Here is a 15629-nt window from a genome sequence, read left to right as displayed (position 1 = left end):
TTATGTGGATCATTTAGATCTCTTTATTGCCTCTACATAATCACTAGTTCAGTACAAACTAATAATTTCCATTAAGCAAGCAACTAAATTAGAATGCAATTACACTGGAGCTCGTACTGAAGAGATGTACAAGGACTTGAAAATTGCAGCTACGACAAAAGGTAAGATAGGCTGGTGGACCAAATGGTTTGTTCATCTGTGCTCCCTTATTGAACACCTACAAAAGGCTTCCACAAATGTGTTTATCAATGTACTAGACCAGGGGTCTCCAAACTATGGCCTGCGGGGGGTCCACCACAAGATTTTATCCGGCCCGCAGCAAGCTCTTAACACGTTCTGTGCGGTGGGCTATAAGCGAGTTCGGTATTCCGACTGAGCATGCGCAGGGCACAGGTCGCATAGAATTGTCACCAGCTGATCTGCTAGGTATAAACAAACCTTCGTTTCATCCGTTTATTCCAGTTTTTCTCTGTACAGGTGAGAAAATATTGTTTTCAAAACTGTTAATTTGGTGTATATATATTGTTAATTAGTAGCGAGCTCCCCTCAACTCTCCCCGACTCTTTAACTTGTCCCGGAGCTGTAGAACCGCGGCGGCAACGGCGGGTACTGGAGGCAGAAGCTGCAGGCGAAGGTTGACCGGAGAGCGGATCGCCACAGACCCAGAGCCGGGACAAGGCGAGAGATCGCAGCGCCCCCTCGCAACAAAAGCTGCTGTGTCAGCAGTGTCTTGTAAATGCATTTTTAGGAGTGTTCACTGCATCAAAAATATGGTTAATGCTTGAACCGACACTGCAAATTGGAGGAACAGGACCTCACTTCTCCTCTGACAGCCTCCCCCTCCCCGCGCTCCCGCTCTCACCCGCTGCTCCCTCTACCCCGACTCTCCTCCCCCCTCTCTCTCCTCCAGTGGTGGTCACTGTATTTTTTCTGTTTTACAAATAATTGTATACCTATGGTATATATATATATTCCAATATTTCAAACTCTTTTTAAAAATTGAATATTTATTTGTTGCCATATAAACCTAATGTAAACTAACCTAATCTAACCTAACCTAGTTTAACCTTTCCTAATCTAATCTAACCTGTTTTGAATTTCTTCCATTTGTTTTACTTAAGTTCTTTTTTGAGTTCATTAAATTTATAAAACTGACATCTCCTTATACGGCCCGCAAAATTGTGCCAAATATATAATGTGGCCCTCAAGCTGAAAAGTTTGAGGCCCCTGTACTAGATGGTTAGTTACACAAGACTGCAGATGCTGGAACCTGGATCAAAACTTAAGCTGCTGGAAAAACTTAGCAGGTCAAGTGGCATCTGTGGAGGCAATGGGGTGGTTGACATTTAGAATCAAACTCTGCAACAGGACCCAAAACATTAACCGTCTCTTTGCCTTCAGAGATGCTAAGTTCTTCTAAGTTTTTTTTTGCTGCTGGGCAGAAAGTGTACAATACACTGCAGTAAAACATTGGCTGTAAAATCAAAGTAATGTCTGGGAGGTTTCCTAAGAAATGTATAAGGTGGAGCCTCATGAGATGACCGGCAGTATAGTTAATAGCAAAATCATTTACTGTGTTCCTTGCAGTTCCTTTAGATTTTCAGTTGGTTATCTACATTTTATTGCTCCACTGCTATCTGCAGTTCCTTGTGTCTACATTTTACTGTTCCACTATATTCTGCAGTTCTTTGTGCCTTCATTGTCTGGTGTGGTTTGTTGTGTGCCGTGTTTAATTTGGCTAAATGCCAACAGTAGGTTGTCTCTGACTATTTACAGGCACACTATTAAATGCAAGGCCTTTAAGGCAATCCCCCACTACTCCTGACTTTGAATGCATTAGGAGAAAACAAATGGGAATTAAACGAATATTTACAAACAGGTGATAAGACACAAAAAGCTGGAGTAACTCAGCGGGACAGGCAGCATCTCTGGAGAGAAGGAATGGGTGGCGTTTCTGAAGGCTGAAGAAGAGTCACCCATTCCTTCTCTCCAGGTATGCTGCCTGTCCGGCTGAGTTACTCCAGTTTTTCGTGTCTATCTTCGGTTTAAACCAGCATCTGCAGTTCCTTCTTACACATTTAAAAACAGATTGAAAGTGAGAAGTGAAACAGGGCAACTAGTGGACAGAGAGCATCTTGTGGGGAGAAACACCAGCACAGGTTTGTTGAGTTGAATCGTCTCTTCCCACATAGTACAGGGTGAAATGCTTCCTCACAATAGCTGACCTTTGCCAGGAGGTGGCACTTTGGGACTACATGACAATACAGCATGATAGTCATGCGCTCATTGGGCTGGGTCTGTGCGGTCACCTCAGGCTGCCTTCACAGGCCTGTGCAAAGTCTCTGGATGCAATTCACAATCTGATCAGTAGCAGTGTAGCTGGTTGAAGAACCTTCATCAGACTGCCCACTGTTTTCTGCCACAGATGTTGACTGACTTGCTGAGTATTTACAGCAATTTTTGTTCTTTTTCAGATTTCCAGCACACCTCCCCCCATAAAAGGTATTGATTTCACATCCATTTTATCCATTTCCGGCACAGTAAAGATCAACTAATCACAGAATAAGCAGGGACATTCCAGAGGTGAATGAGTCAGCCTCCAGATTGTCAGTGTACACACACAGTCTAAAGAGAACATTAACAACATCCAAACTAAGACAAGTACTGGAGTAACTCAGTGGGTCAGGCAGCATCCCAGCAGATAGGTGACGTTTTGGGTCGGGACCCTTCTTCAGACTAATTGTGAGGGGGGGGGGGAGAAAGCTGGAAGAGAGGAGAGGCAGGCCAAAGCCTTGCAGGTGATGTGAACACAGATGAGGGGACTTTTGATAGTCTGATGGTTGGACAAAGGACAGACATGAAAAACAGAAGGTGCGAGACAAAAAGAACTGAAGAATTGTGAATTATGATGTCAGATGAAGTCATGCAGGTGGAAGAAACAAATAAATGCAAGTCCAGGTGGGGCGTAGGGGAGGGGTGGGGGGAAGGAAGGACTTGAGGGAGAAAGGAAAAGGGAATGGGGGAGGGTTGTTAGTGGATATTGGGGAATTCAATGTTCATACCGTTGGGTTGTAAACTATCCAAGCGAAATATGACATTCCCTAAGACAATTAACCTCCCATGTTTGATCTTGGATGGGGAGGGGAATCAGAAGCTGTAGAAAACCAGCATTTGTAAAATAAAATTGGAAAGTGAATGGGGCTGAAAGCCAACAAATTCCCAAATAGTGGATGCATTAATGGTCATCTAAACTCTGGAGCAGTTGCTACAGGTTGGAATGTGGCAAATGCATCTCTATTTTCAAAAGGAGGATAGATAAACAGGATGTTACAATAGACAATAGACAATAGGTGCAGGAGTAGGCCATTCAGCCCTTCGAGCCAGCACCGCCATTCAATGCGATCATGGCTGATCACTCAATCAGTACCCCGTTCCTGCCTTCTCCCCATACCCCCTCACTCCGCTATCCTCAAGAGCTCTATCCAGCTCTCTCTTGAAAGCATCCAACGAACTGGCCTCCACTGCCTTCTGAGGCAGAGAATTCCACACCTTCACCACCCTCTGACTGAAAAAGTTCTTCCTCATCTCCGTTCTAAATGGCCTACCCCTTATTCTCAAACTGTGGCCCCTTGTTCTGGACTCCCCCAACATTGGGAACATGTTATCTGCCTCTAATGTGTCCAATCCCCTAATTATCTTATATATTTCAATAAGATCCCCCCTCATCCTTCTAAATTCCAGTGTATACAAGCCCAATCGCTCCAGCCTTTCAACATACGACAGTCCCGCCATTCCGGGAATTAACCTAGTGAACCTACGCTGCACGCCCTCCATAGCAAGAATATCCTTCCTCAAATTTGGAGACCAAAACTGCACACAGTACTCCAGGTGCGGTCTCACCAGGGCCCGGTACAACTGTAGAAGGACCTCTTTGCTCCTATACTCAACTCCTCTTGTTACGAAGGCCAACATTCCTTGGTATAATGGTCAACAGACCGGTATAATGTCAGTAATGGGGAAAGTGCTTTAATCTATTATAATCTATTATAAACAATACAGTAATAAAACACTTGAAAGCATTTACAGGACTGATCAAAGTCAGCATGGATTTAAAAAAGGGAAATCATATTTTATTCTACCAGAATTTTATTTGTTACCAGATGTAATAAATAGAATAGACTTAAGGTGAAGGGGAAAAGATTTTAATGGCGACTTTTATGTATCACTCTATGACTCTAATAGGGAAGGGAGAACCAGTGGATGTGCTGTATTTAGGCTTAGACTGAGTTCTGAGGGCAGTTCGGTGGTGCAGCGATGGAGCTGCTGCCTAACAGCGCCAGAGACCTGGGTTCATCCTGACTGTGGGTGCTGTCTGTGTAGTTTGTATGTTCTCCCTGTGCCTGCATGTCTTTCCCCCAGGTGCTCTGGTTTCCTCCCACATTCCAAAGAAATACAGGTTTGTAGGTTAGTTTCAGTTTAGTTTATTGTCACATGTACCAGGGTACAGTGAAAAACTTTTGGTTGCGTGCTAACCAGTCAGCAGAAAAACAATACATGATTACAATCAAACCACACAGTGTATTGATACATAAGGGAATAACGTTTATCATGTATCTATGCACTGTAAATGTAGGAAAATAACTGCAGATGCTGGTACAAATCGAAGGTATTTATTCACAAAATGCTGGAATAACACAGTAGGTCAGGCAGCATCTCAGGAGAAGGAATGGGTGACGTTTCGGGTCGAGACCCTTCTTCAGACTGAAGGGTCTCGACCCGAAACGTCACCCATTCCTTCTCTCCTGAGATGCTGCCTGACCTGCTGAGTTACTCCAGCATTTTATGCACTGTAAATGCACTTTGGTCAAAAAATTGGAAATTGTATCTAGTGTTTAGGATACTGCTAGTGTGCTAACAGTGGTCGGCACAGACTCGGTAGGCCGAAGGGCCTGTTTCTGCATTGTATCTCTAAAAGGTCTAAAAGTAAAAGATGTTAACATGCAAAATTGAACCACATGGAATTTGGAAGTTAAACACTGGAATGGATTGAAAGTTGGTTAAGATAGCAAGCAGAAAGAATCAAGGTTTCTCTCTCCAGGTGATGAGTTTAACATTGGTGTTAAACCTTATTGCAAGATTTTCCACTGGTTTTAAAAGCAGAAAGACAGACAATTGTCTGAATGTTGACTGATGGGGGAAAAGTGCAACAGCTGTATCCCTTGCATATCACTCACCAACAGCAAGCAGTTATGGCAGCGTGACATGTTTGCCTTTGATGTAAGAGGTCTGAAGTATAGTGGCAATAACTAGAGTGGTCCTGGGCTACCATCTATCTCATTGGAGACCCTCGGACTATCTTTGATCAGACTTTACTGGATTTTATCTTCACGTTATTCCCTTTATCGTGTATTTGTACACTGTGGATAGTTCGATTGTAATCATGTAATATCTTTCCGCTGACTGGATAGCTCCTGACAAAAGCTTTTCACTTCACCTCGGTACCCGTGACAATAAACTAAACTCCAACTGAACTAAAACTCAAGGCATTTTATTGCAGTTGAATGTATAAGGCCTTGAGACATCTGCATGCGAGGAATTTGCATGTGCACGTAGCTTTGGTATCATTATCAATGGAAGGATATTCTTGCCATGGAGGGAGTGCAACAAGGGTTTAACAATTTCTGGGACTGATGTACAAATGGAGATTGGGTCAGTTGAATCGATGCTCACTGGAGTTAAGAACAGTGAGAGGGTATTTCATGCACACCCAGAAACATTTAACGAGGAGCAGAATTAGGATTCACTGCCTGAAGATGTGGGATATACCACTTAGAAAAGTGATCAGGAGAAATTTCTTCATCTAGAGAGGATGGTGAACCTATTGAATTCTCTATCACAGTGGAAGACGTCATTAAATAATCTCTTATATGTAGATAGATGTTTGTTATAGAATAGAATTGAATAGAATAGCCTTTATTGTCATCCAAAAACATGTTTTTGGACAAAATTGCGTTACCCATAGACAATAATAAGAAGCAATTTTAAAAAAAGCAATAAAACCCACAATCATAAAACCAACATAAAACAAAAAAAACATCCATCACAATGAGTCTCCTCCAGTCACCTCCTTACTGTGATGGAAGGCCAGAATGTCTTTCTCTTCCCTATCGTCTTCTCCTGTTGTCAGGCAGTCGAAATTGCCACGTCGGGGCGGTCGGGGCCCCTGACATTGAAGCCCCCGCCGGGCGGTGGAAAATCCCGCGGCCTATTCCAGGCCGCGCCAGACGGTGAAAGGTTCGCAGCGGGTCGACCCAAGCCCCGCGATTCGGGGCGGACGAAGACGCTGCCGGAGCTCCCGAAGTCGGCCCCCACCCAGGGACCTGTGAGCTTCCAACGTCCAGAGGGCCCGCAGCTGAAGCCACAGAAGGCGAGTCGCAGCCGCACTCGCAGCGCCACCACAGCCTCCGAAGACAGCCAACTCCGCAGATGGTGAGTACAGTCCGGTCCGCAGTCTCTGCGAACCAGATCCCCAGGTGGTCCCAGCTGGAGGCCGCCAGCTCCAGGTGTTTGGCCGATGGTAGGTCACAGCGGGAACGGAGACATGACCCAGAAAAAAGGTCGTGTCTCCGTACGGAAGAGACTTTTTAAAAAATAGTTCACCCTCCCCACATAGTACACAACCACAAAAAATACTACATCACATCCAAACACTACAATTAAGACAAAAAACAAAAAAAACACAAGACATACAGACTGCAGGTGAGCCGCAGCTGCTACGCAGCGCCGCCACTTCCTTTTGCTAAAAGGATCAAAAGAACATAAGAAGGTGGGAACCAGGTACTGAAGAAAATGATCAGCCATGAACATTACAGCAGGACCATTCATTGTTCACAAACTGACATGAAAATAGCAGGCCGACTCCTGCTCTTAATTTCTATGCCTCTAAAGTTCATTTTGTAGAGGTTGGCTGCATTTGAGACGATCCTGAACTACTACAACCTTAGGCAAGCTCTGATGACACATTCTCGAAAGATGATCATTACTTTTCTCCCATACCGGTAATGATGGCGGTTCCGAGATAACAAGCCTACCTTTGTGCAGACGACCAGCACCGGGATTCCCAGGTTGTGCGTTAGTGCGTTCTCACACAGCGGCAAAACTACCTCTTCTTCTTCCTGACCCGGCACAGGAGCTCTCCTCTGTGGGGATCCGTGAGTGCCTTCCTCAGGCTCCACATACTCCTGGAATTCTTTCACCACTGGAGGCAGAGAACAAAGATCAGAAATCCAGGACAGAAAAACAATATCCAGACCCAAGTTCACATTTGAAATCATAAGCTGGCCTTCCATCCAGTGATTAAAATCTGGCGATTACAGAAAAACATGGAATAAATCACTCCTGCACAAATAGATACACACGTTCTAATTCAGTTCCTTTGTAAAAGGCCTCGACTAAACCACAAATTATCACTTTAAGCAAAAGCCTGCACTACATTTTTGTTGTTTTCTGGAGAGAAAATATTCCTATAATCTTGCCTTATTTGAGGTTGTATTTTTAAAAAATCAGGTTTAAGTACCTAAAAAACACAGCATTCACAGCTGCCGTCAAATTTAGGCAAAAATAAAAACCATCAGATGCCCTTCATTTCTAACAAAAGAATTGTTGGTTTACAGTTCTGCAAGGAGCACTGCCAAAATCATTTTTATCTCTCTCCTCTTGCACAAGATATCAAGGTAAGCAGTGGCCATGAAATATCTTTAGCAAATATGATAAATAAGAATGCCAAGACATTACATGAGCTTATGCAAGAAGGAACTGTTGATGCTGGTCAGGCAGCATCTATGAAGAAATGGAAAAGGTGACGTTTTGGGTTGGAAGAAGGGTCCCGACCCGAAACGTCATTCTTTTTCTCCAGAGATGCGGCCCGACCCACTGAGTTACTCCAGACTTTTGTGTCTGTCTTCATTACACAAGCTGATCCGGAGCAAGAGTATAGCCAGGTCAAAAGATGGGTGATCTGTGGGGGGAATCTAGTGATGGGGGCAAAGCCCCAAATTAACATTTCACTTGTATTCATCAAGGAGAACAACGTGGAAGATGGCAAGTTCAGGAAGGGATATGCGGATAACTAAGCAGATCAGTATTAAAAAGGTGCTTGGTGCCATGGAACACAAGTGTTGATAAACCCCCAGGGCTGGATGAATTTATCACCAGGCAGCTCTGGCTAGCCAGGGAGGAAGTAGCTGCAGCTTCAAAGGACACTTGGATTTTTGCTCATCACTGGTGAGGTCCCAGAGGACTTGAAGTTACAAATGTTGTTCCTTTATTCATGAAGTGAAATGATTCAATGATACTTTATTGTCACATGTACCCACATACAGTGAAATGTTTTGTTTTGTACACAACCCAGTAAAATTATACAGCAGACCTCACCTAGGCAGTACAAACGTGTCACCACATTTTGGCGCCTACAACGTTACAAAAGCCGACCGACAAGTCCTATCTACTGCCTGCCGCAGCACGTGGCAGCAGCACGACCCCGCCCCACCCACCCCACCCCCTCCATCATTTTCGGCACCCTCCTCGCCGGAACTACCTTTTGTTCTCAGTGCAACACCTCCCCCCCCCCCCCCCCCCCCCCCATCGGGTCCCTCTTCGTTCTCAGTGAGAAGCTGAGTGACAAGTCAGATAACTACAGGGTGGGAGCCATATGGTGATAAGGAAATTACTGAAGAAAATTCTAGGCACAAGACAAAGATCAACCAGTTGGTATTTTCCTGGTATGGATTTCAAGTCTCATTTAAAACAAACCACTTCTTATCATGGTAAACCCTCAATCACACCGTAGCGATGTTTGGAACTAACAAGCCAATGCCTCTTAATGCTTTAGGGCCACAAGGAAGGGAATCAATGACGACAGCTGTGCAGGGGTGGGGGTGGGGGATTCCAGTCACATACCAAATCCAGTTCGATTTTGCCTGCAATTTCCCTCTTCTTCATAATCTATTGTATCTGCCAAGTTGATGTCACTTCTTTTAGGCTTTGACTCACTTCGAGCAAATCCAACGGCAATGACACAGTGGCCAGTATCTGCAAGAAGCTTGCACCAGCTACACTTGTGAAGAAACATTTCAGCTATTTTTCCTTAACAATAAATAATCAATACTGCCATTTTTTTAGGGGTCCATTTAGCACTTTGAGTGAAATACAATTTTGATGCATACTTCATTTAAGTTTCTAATCAGCTGTGTTTAAAATATTGTCACCTGCTCTCTACCAAAATCCAACAAGCTCTAAATGATGGTGGAATGTTCTGCATTTAGCGGTGAGTTTTACTTTGCATTGGTTTTCAGAAGAACATGACGAGGGAAATGGGAAACATTCATGGTTTCATTTGAACTAATTCCAACCATTTCCCGTAACATTACCCAAGCGGGACGGTAGTAATTACTGCAGCCATTACAACTACAGCTGTCTGCACTGTCGAAAGCATCTACAAGGAGAATCTGCAATGGGATTATTCAATGTAAACCAGTGAATTTATGAAGCTGACCATTAAAAATTGGAATCTGTTCGTTATTTGAAAGGAATTGTGTTTTAAAAATCCAGTCTGTGATAAACCAAACTTTGCAATGACACAAAAATAGCATGCCATTTGGTCCATCAAATCTTCTCCAATATTCAATACAAACATGGCTGACCTACTTGGGAAAGAACTGCAGATGCTGGTTTAAATCAAAGGTAGACACAAAATGCAGGAGTAACTCGGACTGAAGGGTCTCGACCCAAAACCCCCATTCCTTCTCCAGAGATGCTGCCTAACCCACTGAGTTACTCCAGCATTGTGTCTACCTGGCTGACTTACTATTTAATAACAGATTCCCACTCTCCTCTGTACACCATGACTATTCTGCCCTCAGTTGCATGGCATTACCTTCCATTCTCATAGCAACCTGTCCATCCTCAGCTTTCTCACTGCCAGAGCGAGGCCAAAATGCAAACTGGAGGAACTCACTCCTGGAAGGACTACAACCCAACAGCATGAACACTGAATACACCAATTTCAGGCAACCTGCTCCCCCTATGCCTTTCACTCTCATGAGTGAAAGCATTTCCCCTTATCTCATTCTAAATGTTTTTCTTCAGTCTGAAGAAGGGTCTGACCCAAATTTTCAACTATCCATGTCCTGCAGCATTACTCCATGCTCTGCGTGTTTATCGTTCCGTAGGTAAATGGATCCATATCCAAAAGGCCTCAAATTCAACCAATAGTCAGGTACAACTGCACCAGCATCAATCAACCAGGGCAATGATGTGCAAACTGAAAATATGCTGAGCTTAATGGTTACAAAAAAAACAAATGTTTTGCATTCTTAATTACCATCCAACATCCCAGATGGTGCAGAAGGCAAAGTCCAAAGGGCCTCAAAATTTAAAAGGGCTTTAAATGATTTTAATTAACAATGTTTATATTAATTGTCTATATATTTTTTAATGATTTCATGTGTAGTTTAAAAGCTTGATTATTGGAGGCATTATAAAAAAATGGCTGCTGGCAAAGCAGAGAGCAGGTCTTCACTGTCAGGTTTCCAGGTGTTTGATTGGCATGACTTGCTCTGTTCTGCCCACTTGATCCAATTTGATGCTTCAAAATCAACTGGCCAAATCGTGTCAAAACAACATCCTTGCTTTAAATGTCAGTAAAATAAAGGAACTGATTGTTGACTTTGGAAGAGGAAAGTAGAGGATCCCAAACCTGTCTTCATCGATGGGACAGTTGTGGAGTGTGTGAAAAACCTCAAATTCCTGCGTGTGCATATATCTGAAGATCTATCTATGCTACACCCAGCACATTGATACGATCACAAAGAAAGCCCATCAACGCCTCTACTTAGAAGATTGGGGCGATTCGGTACGATAATGAATACTCTCTTGAACTTCTACAGATGTATAGTACAGAGCATATTGACTGTTGCATCACGGCCTGGTTCGGCAACTCAGGAACGAAGAAGATTGCAAAAAGTGATGAACACTGCCCAGTCCATCATGGGTACAGACCTCTCTACCATCAAAGGGATCTACAGGAGTCACTGCCTCAAAAAGCCTGCTGGCATCATCACAGACCCACACCAGCCTGGCCATTCTCTCATATCACTCCTGCCATCGGGAGAAAGGTAGAGCCTGAAAACAGTAACATCCAGGTTCAGGAGCAGACTCTTCCCTACAACGGGATTACTGGGCGGCTCTATGCCTTACAGCGCTTGCAGCGCCGGAGACCGGGGTTCGATACAGATTACAGGTGCTGTCTGTACAGAGTTTGTACGTTCTCCCCATGGGTTTTCTCCGAGATCTTTAGTTTCCTCCCACACTCCAAAGACATACAGGTACATAGGTTAATTGACTTGGTGTATGTGTAAATTGTCCCTAGTGCGTGTAAGATAGTGTTAATGTGCGGGGATCGCTGGTCGGCGCGGACTTGCTGGGCTCGAGGGGTTCCCGCGCAGTATTTCTAAACTAAACTATCAAGCTATTAAATACTACAACCTCCAAATAAGTTCTGAATGAACTAGACTTGGGGGCATTGTTTGTGTCCTTTTTTAGTTTAGTTTAGTTTATTATTGTCACCTGTACTGAGGTACAGTGAAGTGCTTTTATGTTGCAAGCTATCCAGTCAGCGCAAAGACTACACATGACTACAATCTAGCCGTCCACAGTGTAGAGATACAGAATAAAGGTAATAACATTAGTGCAAGATAAACCCAGACTAAAGATAGTCCAAGAGTCTCCAATGAGGTAGATGGTAGATTAGGTCCACTCTCTAGTTAGCGATAGAATGGTTCACCTTTGTACCTATTATGGCTATATTTATATATATATATTTTGCTCAGAGTACTATATTTACATATCTGTTGTGCTGCTAGAAGAAAAAATCTAATTGCTTCACTTCGGGACATACGACAATATAACACTCTTGAACTCTGCCAAGGCCAACCGGGTCACGTCCCTCAGCCCCTTGGTTGCCTGAGCCAACGGGATTGGGACTTCCACATCCAGAGGAGGTGATCTCAGGCCAACAAGGAAGACTTCAAACGAGGAGCCAAAGCAGAAAAAAATCTGGGTTGGTACCTTTATCCACCTGGGCAGCTGAATTACGAGACCAGTAGGTATTGGGAATAGAAGAATTACACAAAACCAGAGGGGCAGGAATAGACAAATATTGTTCATTTGTTTGGATGAACACACACAATCCAAGACGCTATTCAAAGGAAAGCATTGAGTTAAATGCACCAACACATTGTACAGGGGCACATATGTCTAGAGGACCAGATGGTAACAATACCAGCAAGTCCACCAGGATTAGTCTGAAGAAGGGCCTCGACCCGAAACATCATCCATTCCTTCTCTCCAGAGATGCGGCCTGTCCCGCTGTTACTCCAGCATTTTGTATTTAACTCTTTCAGGAGTCAGTCGTTACAGGAAGCAGGAGAACGTGGAGGGAGAAAATACTGCAGGTGCTACTTTATGCCATTAACCCACACTAACATGCTGAACTATTTAAACGGCTTGTTTTATAAAGAAAAATGCGCATTTGGTTCTGGTTTCAGCACAGATTACCATTTTATTATCTGCACTTTCTCTGCAGCTGTAACACTATATTGTGCAGATTTATTTTCTCTTTTGCACTAATGTACGTGGAGTATGATGTGCTTGGGCTGCATCAAGACAACGTTTTTCCACTGTATCTTACAACATGTGACAATAAACCACTACCAGAGGATTAGATGCTCTGTAGCCAAGTCTGCATATGATGTCACCTCCTTGGCACCCAGAGTACTGCAGTCAATACAAGCTTTGTGTACAAAGCATGAGCTCATCTTTCCTAGTAAGTGAATCTAAGTGTGTACCTATCTCTCTGTGCAAAACAATTACCCTGGGGAATTGCTAACCCCTTCTGACCCTGAATGCAAGAATGTTCACACGTCTGGGGAAAATGCACAGTCTTGCGTAGATTACCATTCTGAATTTATGCCAAAAAAATCTTGCCAGCATAACAGTGAGAACAAGACAAATGCACAGTCTCACTCCAATGCTGGCCAATGGAAGGTTCTTATGGAACAGGGATCATAGTACAAATCACAATCATTTCCAGATACTATTTCCCAGGCCAGAGGAAATAGCAGATCAGCTCTGGAGAAACAGCAACTGGAATCAACCATCAGCAACATTGTGATTCAGTTACTGAACTAATCCACAGCTCTAAAATAATGAGCTGGGGGGGGGGGGGGGATCAAGCTTCACTGTGCGCAGACAGGAACGTTATATTAAAAATAGACTGTGCTGGAGTAACGCAACAGGTTAGGCAGCATCTGTAGAAAATATGGATAGTTGATTGTGGTAGAGAGCGAAGGAGAAGAAAGCTGGAAGAGGGGCAGGACAAAGTCTGGCAAGTGATCGTTGGTTACAGGTGAGGAGGGGGGGGGGCTTGAGAGACAGATGGTTGAATAAAGGTATTGTAGGAGACCAACAGGAATCACAGAGGGGGAGTGGTGAGAGGGTTGTTATATAGTTATTTACATCTTACAACACAGGAGGCCACCTAATGCCCCAGCTCCATACCAGCCACCAGCAGAGCAAGCCTAGAAATCTTGTTCTCCTTGGTTCCTTGAAGCCTACAACTACAGAAAGTGGAAGGAAAGCATAACATTTGGCAAAAATATACATGAACTGAGGAGGGAAAAGACAAATTCCATACAAAGCACCCGAGGTGAAGATTGAACTTAGGTCCATGGAGCTATGAGACAGAACCACCAACTGCTGTGCCACTCCTATTCATCTCTACAAATCTAGAATAAAAAGGTATTGTGAATCATGAGGTAGACACAAAATGCTGCAGGCCTGACCCACTGAGTTAAGGGCCTGTCCCACTTAGGCGATTTTAAGGAGACTGCTGGCGATTAGGCTATCGCCAACAGTTCGCCGGGATGTCGCGGGCATGATCGTGATGAGTCTTCCAAGAATCGTAGTGGATCTCAGCGCGTCGCTGAGAAATCAACCGGAGTGAAATTTCTCGGCTACAGCTGGCTTGTCGCCAGGTATCGTTGCTTATTGCGGGCACTGCCGCATGCTGTCCCCAGGTTTGCTAGGTTCTCTTAGATGCATTTAGAAGCACATAATATTAAAATAAGTCATGTAAGAAAATAAGTAAAAGAAGTAAAGTCATTTCAAGATACCATAAAATACTTGTGTTTAACCAATTTATTTACCGTCAGGACATTTGACAGGTAGATTGGAGGCGACAGTTTGACGGTCAGATAAGCGTGGGAATTTTCACAATGTTTTTGGCCATCAGCAATTACATTTAAAGTAGGCTCCCAACCCAGATATGCAACCCAGAAACCAGATATGTATCTCCCGTACATTTTCAGAGAATGCCCACACACTTTTCACAAAAATCCATTTAAATTTCTTAATACTGCTAATAGTAAACTGGGTCAATCCAGTTGATGCCTTGTTGCCGTGAAGCTTGGTTTTCAAGTAACCTGGGCAAGATGTTATATTTCAAAACTCTCAAGTACTTACCGACTTGTCAATGATTTCAGCGAAAATTAGGACGCCGGAGAAGCATTGACAGCGTGGGAATTTCGCGATGTTTCCGAAGACAGTGTCATCTCGACCTGACTCGGCATTGTTGTAGTCATTGTCGTCGGGTAAAAGAAAATTTCTACGATCTGCTACGACTTTGACAGTCGCATAAAAAATTGCCTAAGTGGGACAGGCCCTTTACTCCAGCATTTTGTGTCTACCTTCGATTTAAACCAACATCTGCAGTTTTTTTCCCTACACATTGTGAATCATGACTTGACCGTTGTTAACTGTTGTAAAAGCTTACCCACTTCCTTAATGTCATTTAAAGAAAACCTGTCTACATTTGTGACTCCAACACACAGCTACAGGGCTGACTGTTAAATAGCCTTTTAATCTACATCACCTCTCTGGCCCCGACCCCACCCTCTCTGATCACTTAGCCATCACCATGTCCGTCAACATTCCCACCCCAGCTCCAAGGCAAAAACGCAAAATCAACTTCCGTAAGCTGAACTCTGTTTCACCTACCTCGCTCTCATCCTCCCTCTCTGAAATAATGTCCGCCTCTCCCTTCGTTGACCTCCACAGCCCCTCTGACCTCACTGACTACTACAACCACACTCTCTCCTCCTGCCTCGACCAGCTTGCACCTATAAAAACCAAAACAGTTTCCTTCACCCACTCTGCTCCCTGGTTTACCCCCGAACTCCGCATGATGAAAACTCATGCCCGCCAACTTGAAAGACTCCGCAACAAAACAGGTCTCACAATTCACTCCCAAGCCTACAAAGACCACCTGCAGCACTACAAAGATGCCCTCTCCCGCGCCCACTCCACCTACTACTCTCAAATAATTCACTGGCTCTGGAAACCCAAAAGCACTCTTCTCTACAATAAACAAACTCCTCAGCCCCCTGGACACCATCTCCCAATCATTCACAGTTGACAAATGCACCACTTTCCTTTCATTCTTCCAAAGCAAAATAGACAGCATCTACAGCACCTTAACCACCAACGCACCTGCCCCCCCTTATCCTGTCAAC

The 15629-nt window shown here is 44.0% G+C and overlaps 1 protein-coding gene across 2 annotated transcripts in view; it reads right to left on the bottom strand.

The window, feature by feature from the left end:
• The window catches only part of dync1li2 (dynein, cytoplasmic 1, light intermediate chain 2), a 72608-nt gene that overhangs the window by 29342 nt on the left and 27637 nt on the right, over window positions 1-15629 (bottom strand). For both annotated transcript variants that reach the window (XM_078400712.1, XM_078400713.1), the window contains exon 5: window positions 7092-7258. In XM_078400712.1, the coding sequence (XP_078256838.1) occupies window positions 7092-7258 (167 nt within the window). The remainder of the gene's footprint in view (window positions 1-7091; window positions 7259-15629) is intronic.

The sequence above is a fragment of the Rhinoraja longicauda genome, chromosome 6, assembly GCF_053455715.1.
Source record: "Rhinoraja longicauda isolate Sanriku21f chromosome 6, sRhiLon1.1, whole genome shotgun sequence".
Lineage (NCBI taxonomy): Eukaryota > Metazoa > Chordata > Chondrichthyes > Rajiformes > Arhynchobatidae > Rhinoraja > Rhinoraja longicauda.
The sequence above is the reverse complement of the archived record's forward strand: the minus strand, read 5'-3'. Positions and strand labels throughout refer to the sequence as shown.